The 8,788-nt window shown below is 45.4% G+C and overlaps 1 protein-coding gene across 3 annotated transcripts in view; it reads left to right on the top strand.

The window, feature by feature from the left end:
• Positions 1-331: 331 nt before the first annotated feature.
• TMX3 (thioredoxin related transmembrane protein 3) overlaps positions 332-8,788 on the top strand; it is a 63,127-nt gene continuing 54,670 nt past the window's right edge. For 2 of the 3 annotated variants that reach the window (XM_045006167.1, XM_045006169.1), the window contains exons 1-3: positions 332-470; positions 1,944-1,998; positions 7,914-7,953. In XM_045006167.1, coding sequence (XP_044862102.1) covers positions 428-470; positions 1,944-1,998; positions 7,914-7,953 — 138 coding nt within the window. In that variant the 5' untranslated portion in view covers positions 332-427. Of the gene's footprint in view, positions 471-1,943; positions 1,999-7,913; positions 7,958-8,788 lie in introns of all 3 variants that reach the window. The other variant, XM_045006168.1, reaches the window with a different exon arrangement.

The following is an 8,788-nucleotide window of genomic DNA, read 5'->3' as shown; positions in this document are numbered from 1 at the left end:
AGTGAAGTGCTTTTTTTTAACTAATACAAACTCCACTGTGGTGTCTAAAACCAAACCCTCACAGCAGGGAGCAGTGCTGCTGCTGCTGCTGCTGGGACAATTGCACAGGTGAATGCAGCGAGAACCCAGAGCGCACGCGCGCGCGTACGTGTGTTCGTTCTCCGCTCGGCTCCCCGAGCCGGCGGGCAGAGCGCGAGGGACAGCGCAGCGGCCAACAGGACCGGCTCGCGACGGGCGTTCGGAGGCGAGCAGGCTCTGAGGGGGCGTGGCCTGAGGCCCTGGCCGCCGCCTCTCTTCCCCTTACGCTCCAGCGGCGCCCGCCCCTCCGTCCTCTCTGCGCGTGCGCGGGGGGTGTCTGCCGGGGCCCGCGTGAGGTTTGGTTCCGCCGGCCGGAAGTTGTGCTGCTTTCCCGAAGCCTCCTGTCAACATGGCCGCGGCGAGCGGGCGGTGCCGGCTCCTCTGGGCAGCAGGTAAACCCGGGGGCGCGTCATTCCCCGGCTCTGCGCCCCCCCCCAGCGGGGGGAGGGAGGAGGGACAGGGACGCGCGTGCGCGGAGGGGGCGAGATGGGGAGTCGAGGGGGGGGAGGAAATGGGGGGGGGGTCTTTGCGGGAGCGGATGTTAGGAAAGGGGGGAAGGGAGGATTGTTGGGGGGGGGGGAGGCGAGGTTTGGGGGGAGGAGTCATTGCCCCAAAGCTTCTGGCCGGCGGGAAGGCTGAGGGATGAAAGGGGAGAGACTCGGGGTGTGGGTCTGTTGGGGCGGAGACGGGGCCAAGCCTCTCCAAATAAAAGCACGATGCAGAGCAGACTGGCTAAACTCACTAGAGCCATGGTTTTCAAACTTTTTTTTCCGGGGGTGGGGGTGGGAAGGAGGGATGCCTGCGACCCAACGAAGCTGGGGGTGAGGGGTTTGGGCTGCGGGAGGGCTGGGGCACAGGGTTGGGGTGTGGGGGTGAGGAGTGCGGCGTGGGGCCAGGAATGAGGGGTTCAGAGTGTGTGGTGGGCTCTGGGCTGGGGATGAGGCGTTTGAGGTGCAGGGGAGCTCCAGGTTTGGGGGTGGACTTTAGGGCTGGGGCAAGGGATTGGGGTATGGGAGGGGGTCAGGGTTCTGGCCTGGGGGTGCAGGCTCTGATGTGGGGCCAGGGATGAGGGGTTTGCTGTGTGTGGGGGGGGGCGCTCAGGGCTAGGGCAGGCAGTTGGGTTGCAGGAGTGGGTCAGGGCTCTGGGCTGGGGGTGCAGACTCTCGGATGGGGCCAGGAATGAGGAGTTTGGGGTGCAGAAAGGGGTTCCGGGTTTGGGGGGGCTCAGGGCTGGAGCAATGGGTTGTGGCTCTTTGTCAATGGCACAGTAGGGATGCAGAGGCAGGCTTCCCACCTGTCCTGGCACTGTGGACCGCACTAAGCCCTGGAAGTGGCCAGCAGCAGGTTCAGCTCCTAGACGGAGGCGCGCAAGTGGCTCCTCATGGCTCTTGCCTGCAGGCAACCCCCCAGCTCCTATCGCCTGGTTCCTGGCCAGTGAGAGCATGGAGCTGGTGATCAGGGCAGGGGCAGCATGCAGAGCCGGACCCGCTGCTAGCCGCTTCCGGGGCGCAGCATGGCATTGGAACAGGAAGGCACTAGCATCCCTTAGCTGGGCAGCATCGCCAATAGTACTTTTAACGTCCTGATTGGTGGTGCAGACCAGAACCGCTTGGGTCCCTGGGTGCTGAGCAAGGCGACCCAGTACTGGGTTATGACCTGAACTTTGAAAAACACTGCACTAGATTATTTTCATAAGTATGGGGCACATTAGAGGGGCCTGCAGTGAGTCCCTATGATAGAATGTAATGGGTGAGGGGATTGATTGGAGGGGACAGTAGTGGCAATGAATTAATCAGGGTAAATGCCATTACCTTGTCCTGCAACCTACTTACTACCTTTCCTTCCCTCTTGCCTTTTCCCGACAGCTGCTGCACTTGTCTTGACTTTAGATGCAGCTCCTGTGGAAGAGTTAGATGACTCGTAAGTACTCCTATTTTATTGTGATGTGAAATTGTGTCTAGGTATTTCTTTGTTTGTTTTCATGGAGGTGCTCTGTGGTATTACTCAGCCGAAAATGCTGAATAAGTCTTGTTTCTTTCTCTAGTAGCAACCCTGAAATGCATGAAAGAAAAGGATGTGGTTTGTATATTACCACCTCATAACTAGTAAGTTGAAGCACAGTGAGCATGGCTTAGTTTGCAAAGGCTGCGTGTTGTTTTAAGAGGCTGTGAATAGGGATCACCAGTTTGGAAGACTGAAGAATAAGGGACTAAACAGACACAGTAATAAACATGCTTTTTCCTCCCATGTTTCTAACTATGGCAGTATGTTCAAATCTGGTCAAGGGTTGGAGTGAGGAAGAAGCACATTTTCATAACTAGAGAATTTTTGTGAAACAGCTCCTAAAGGAAAGCACTGCTTGATTTCTATGTTTTTAGTAGAAGTTTCCTACAGTATCTGCAAGCCTTTAGTGGATTGTGCAAATATCTGTATTTGAAAGTGCTGACAACTAGTTCAGAGCCTGTGGAAACTTACTTTAATAAGCTATGAGTTGTCCAATTGTGTATGTTATGGTTCTTTATCAAACAAGTGCTGTTATGGGGCCACAAATCTGTGGCATATCTTATAAATAACTGGAAGGTATGAAGGGTAAACATTTTTTAGTTTCTGTCAAAAGTCCAGCAGCAGGTACTAGTGCATCTACAGCAAAGGTTTATGAAAGTAGAATATGGATGAAAGCTTGGTATTGTTTTTATTGATTTGAATTATAGTAGTTCATAGCGGTCCCATTGTGGTAGCTGGGTATTATACAAACACATGGTAATAAATGGTCCTTATCCCAAAGAGCTTACATCCTCATTATGTGAGAGAGAGAGAGAGGATGGTAGGGGAAACAGGTGAAATGACACAGCAGGCCAGTGGCACAGGTGGGAATAGAAACTAGGTCTCTAGACTCCTAGTCTGTTAGATCACTCTGCTTTAGTGTACTAGTTTCTTTAAAAAGGAGTATTTGCTGATAAAATTCTTCTTTCTTCAGCTAAGTAGTTTGTATTAAAAAAATAGGTACATGTGGCCTAAAAACAGCATCTGTAGGAAGTTCTCTAAATGTGCATGTCAGTAACCTCCATTTCCCCAATCCCTGTTATCTATATTAGATTATCTATATACACATTTATCGAATGGCTGTAGATCAGGGTCGGCAAACTATGGCCCGAGGATCGCATCCTGCCTGGCAGGCCTTTTAATAGGGCTCTTGAGTTCCCATTGGTGAGCGGGGTCGGGGACTTGCCCCATTCTGCATGTGCCATGGCTCCCGGAAGCAGCGGCATGTCCCCCCCTCCAGCTCCTATGCATAGGGGCAGCCACCGCACACTTCCCCCATCTCAAGTGCTGGTTCTGCAGCTCCCATTGGCCGGGAACCGTGGCCAATGGGAGCTGCAGGGGCGGTGCCGGCGGATGGGGCAGCGCACACAGCCACCTAGCCGTGCCTCTGCATAGGAGCCATAGGAGGGATATGGCACTGCTTCCAGCAGCTTCTTGAGATAAGTGCCACTCAGAGCCTGCACCCTTGACCTCCTCCTGTGCCCCATCCCCCTCCTGCCCTCTGAACCCCTCGGTCCCAGCCTGGAGCACCCTCCTGCACCCCAAACCCCTCATTCCCAGCCCCACCCTAGAGCCCGCACCCCCAGCCGGAGCATGCACCCCTTCCTGCACCCCAAACCTCTGATCCCCCTCTGAACCCCTCAGTCCCAGCCCAGAGCGCCCTCCTACACCCCAAACTCCTCATCTCCAGCCACACTCCAGAGCCTGCACTCCCAGCCGGAGCCTTCAGCCCCCCCAACTCCCAATTTCATGAGCATTTATGGCCCATCATACAATTTCCATACCCACATGTGGCCCTGAGGCCAAAAAGGTTACCCACCCCTGCTGTAGTTTAATAAATTACCAGGCTGTAGCACATGCTACTTTGCTGCTTGATTTACATCCAGCTGTCTGTCCTATGACAACTTTAATTGGGTATTATGGAGTTATTCGTGAATATATAACGCTATGTTGATATTTACATGGTCCTGAAAATACAGTATTATAATTTGGTTGTAAAAATTCTCTCAGGGCTGAAATTTGGTTTATTATGTGTCAGGTCAGGAACAACTATGTAGCTGCTTCATAAATAAGGCTTTTTAAAAAGTTTGAAACACTTTTTACATTGGGTTAAAATAATGTTTTGCTTTTGCCTAATTCAAGCACTCACTGCTTGTAATAGTATTTACTAGGGATTTATGAAGTTTAGTGTTGGAAGTAGCAGTCAATAATACTAATGTTGAAAAGTTGCTACCTGCTCCAGAGAATGTGCACTATCTCACAGGAATTTAGTCTTAACACAAGTGACGATATGAATTTTAAATATCTACCATAATCTCTACCAAGGACTCTCTAAAATGCACTTTCAAATTTCATGCATGTTTATGAAAGGTATTTTTGGCAAGGGGGAGTTTATATATCACTAAATGTGACTCTTTCTTAGAAATTTAAACTAAATTAAGTTTAAATAATGTAAAACCGACAAAGATAAGAATATCAAAATATAAGACTTCAGCCCTTATATTTTTGCCAGTTCATCTCTAAGTAAAAAGGACACTTAAATATGGTTCAAGACTTAAATTTTGTGCAAACAAGCTTTGTAGAACTTGATTTGACATACTTGTTTAGATTCTATGAATTGTTTCTCAACAAACAGTTCCCTTCAGATAGTGTAGCATTAAGAGCTTGAATGAGAAATTGATTTGACTTTCTTTAGAGTGAGGATGAGGCAATACCTTTTTTGGACAAGCTTCTGTTGGTGAGAGAGAGACAAGGTTTCAAGCTTACACAGAGCTCTTTTCAGGTCAACCTGAGAGAAATGGAAAAAAAGTAATACAGCATACATAAATATTGCTAATAGTAACATAGGTTAAAATGATTTATAATATATTTTTGAAATTTCCTGTCTGTTCAATCTCTTGTGCAGATGTTATTCAGTACTTAAAAAAGAAAAAAAAAAGTGTGTGAGAGTAGCAGTCCAGGGTCTGAATGGGAAATTAATCTTACTTATTGCATTGAAGCCTGTTCCTGGCCACTTGCTTGATTTTTGTAGCCTGCCATCTGCTGGTTTTTATTCACATCTTTGACCATGTGCCTTAATATTCTATATGAGTAGATGCTTTGGTTGCATGAAGTAAAGTATATACGAAAAATGTCAGTAGCTGCTTTGAAGGGGGCAGGGGTGGGTTCTATATCAAATTCTCAGATTACAAGTTGTAGAGAATATATTCTAACTGCAAACAGAACCTGCGTTCTGAAAATCAAATTGTTGCTTTCTGCTTCTTGCATCATGACCAGTGTTTCAGATTTCATAATTAGAGGTTGCCAACATATTTTTAATGCACAAGGGACAATAGAATCCACCGACCGTATACCTTTCAATAACTCTACAGTGCAAACAATAGTAAAATTGTTTTTCATAAAATGAGTAGATAAGGCATGTGTTGCTAGCTTAAAAAACCAAAAAAACCCTGCAAACATTTTTATATAGCTTCTTTAACATAATCAGGTATTTCAAATCCTGAGTCAGCATCTTTGTTTCATGTTTGATTCTTTCAATAAACTGTCTGATCAGATTGTACTAAATTCCCCCAGCCCCCTCCAGACATTTGAACATGCATTTGCTTCAATACACCTCTACGTCAATATAACACTGTCCTCGGAAGCCAAAAAACTTTACCGTGTTCTGGGTGCAACTGTGTTATATCGAACTTGATTTGATCTGCCGAAGCATGCAGCCCCACCCCTCCAGAGCGCTGCTTTACTGCATTATATCCGAATTATATTGGGTGGCGTTATATCGGGGTAGAGGTGTATCTCAGCAGTGGGCTAAATAAAGCATTTCAGCCATAACATTATGGCTGTGACAAAATATAGCTAAAGGATAGCACTTCAGCAAGCAAATGGTGAATCTTTTTCTTTTTCCTCCCAAGCATTTAGTTATCTTCTTGAAACTTGCTTTTAAGGTTTCTTTTGATTATTTAAAAATAAAAGGTCAGAGGAGGGAAATCTAGGTGGTATAGTGAGTTAGGTAACTCAGCCTCTTTTTCTGTAGGTGTATGAGATAAAACCATGTTCTAGGTCGTATGTGACTATGGTGGTCTCATATTGCTTGCCTACAGCCATCACAAAATCTCAACTTACTTGCATTTCACAACCAAGTTCATCCCTGGTTTTCTTCTTGCACCAGTTTGGTCCTAGCAGGCTTGTGATCTGTCTCCTAGACCAGAGTTTGGCAACCTCTGGCACGCGGCTCACCAGGGTAAGCACCCTGGCGGGCCGGGCCAGTTTGTTTACCTGCTGCATTGGCAGGTTCGGTGGACCGCAGCTGTCATTGGCCGCGGATCGCTGTCCCAGGCCAATGGGGGTGGCAGGAGGCGCCGTGGGCTGAGGGATGTGCTGGCTTCAGCTTCCCACCACCCCCGTTGACCTGGGACGGCGAACCACGGCCAGTGGGAGACTCAATCGGCCGAACCTGCCACCGCGGCAGATAAACAAACTGGCCCGGCCCGCCAGAGTGCATACCCTGGCGAACTGTGTGCCAGAGGTTGCCAGTCCCTGCCCTAGATCATTATGACTCAGATTTTACAGTCATCTGGTCTGACCTTCTGCCTAACACAAGCCATAGAACAAATGTGTTTTACACAACTAGATTCATTTAGTGATCTTTTCTTGGGAGAAGCTTGGAGCTGTGGTAGCAAGAGCATTGCCAACCAAAACTGAGATATGTTGGCAGACTTCAGTAAGGAAGCTATGCAATGTATGAATGTGTTACCTTTGGATCTGAATGCTATTAGGTCCTCGCTATCATAAACTGTAGTTCAGTTCACAAATAATTTTCCAGTAAGTGCTCTCATTGTCATCTAATTGCAATCACAAGAAAAATAGACTCATAAATACATACAAAATTCATCTTGTTAGGTACTTCTTTAAACCTATTATAATGATTATAATTATCATTATAATGTGTTTTTCATAAGGACTTCCTTGGTAGCCATGTAATAGACTTCAAGTTCACATTCAACTTAATGCAAACTCTACAATACTGTTAAAACTAGTCAAAGTGTTATCTTGTCAGTCATTACTCTAACATTAAATAGAGGCCAGAAAATATAGATTAGTATTGTTCGCTATCTTAACTTTGTGTTCTTTGACATTAAAGTCTTGGTAAATGTTGAGGTTATGTTAAAATGACTGATAACTTTAGCATGCAAGATTTTTACAGTATTGATCAAACAAATATAAAGGTCACTCTGAGTTTGAAAACTAGTTAGAAAGTTAATCTAGGATATTTTAGTGTACACATTATTGTTGGTTGTGTATGTTACTTAGCAATTATAGCTCTCCGGAAAAGAGGAAGAGCTGGATTACCGTTTAATTTGAAGTAGTATATTGGGGAAATGCATTAGGCTAATTGTGTGCAGTAGAAAGTTATGTTATAGTGATTGAAAAGGACTCCAGTCCACTGTACCATTGACCCTGTTATATAGTGTAAATCTGCATATTGGCAAACCATTTCTTCCTATAGTCATTTACTCTTACTTCAGTAGTTCTGGGATTTTTTTTTTTTCTTTTTCCTTGGTGGCAAAGTGTGTTGATGGACTAATACTATATACTGCAGTGTGAAATACACAAGGAATTTTAATAGTAAAAAGCTGATGGGCTTAATATGCTTGCCATATTTTTGCTTTGATCTTCTTCTCTTCCTTTTTCTTTTTCTCTTAACCAGGTCTCTTTGTCCCCCTCTTTCAGAAACAGTGTGTTTGTGTGCTTGTGTATAGACATGTCACATTCTGTGCTTTTTTTTCCCCTAGGTTTAAAGACAATCGTAAAGATGACATTTGGCTTGTAGTTGTGAGTATGTGAGAAGTATTAAGATTCGCACTTTGTTGAAACTTAACAGCTTTCTATTAATTTTGTTTAAAAAAATAAGAGAACCACTATATACTACACAACTGATATTGGAGGGACTATTTTTTTTTAAGAGGAAAATAAATTACCCCATAGCTGTACAAGCTAATGCGTGTACTTCAGATTTTAGCTCTTGTATCATGGTCATTGTTTAAAATTATTTATTTTACTAATATACTTTGAAAGTGTTATGTTCAGTATTCTCTAGTTCTAAGACAGGTGTAGAACCAAAAGTTGAATTCAAAGTAAGGTTTATACAAGCTGAATACAGTTGCCAAATAGCTCATATTAACCATATTTGTTGAGAAATAAGTGGCAAATTATATATAGTATCTTCTGAATCAGTAACTTCCACAAAGGCAAAACCAACCCCCTTCTCAACTGGGAAATCGATTTCCTCGGCCTGTGATCCTTCAGCACTGACTTCAATGAGTGTAGGATTGTCCTTGGTAGATAGAAGAATGGAAGGAATTCTCCCAGCTGCATCCTGGCTCTCAAGGAAATAGGAGTTGGTTCACACTATGTGCTGGGATATACAAACCCCACACTAGAGAACAAGGGGTTAAGGAACAGCTCTGGGCCCAGGCCATACCTGTTAAGCTTGTACAAGCTAGAGGCAGTGCTCTAAAAAGGAGAGCAGAGCAGTTCAGAGGGAGCAGAGGGCTGCTCTGCTGGCAAAATAATGCCCAGGAGCTCATTCCCTAGAATCTGGCAACACAGGCCTGTGCAAACTCATGGAGGAGAGGCAAGTGACTGAGATTGCAGGCCAGAGACTTGA

Source organism: Mauremys mutica, chromosome 2, assembly GCF_020497125.1.
Source record: "Mauremys mutica isolate MM-2020 ecotype Southern chromosome 2, ASM2049712v1, whole genome shotgun sequence".
NCBI lineage: Eukaryota > Metazoa > Chordata > Testudines > Geoemydidae > Mauremys > Mauremys mutica.
This window is presented reverse-complemented; position numbering and strand designations above follow the sequence as displayed.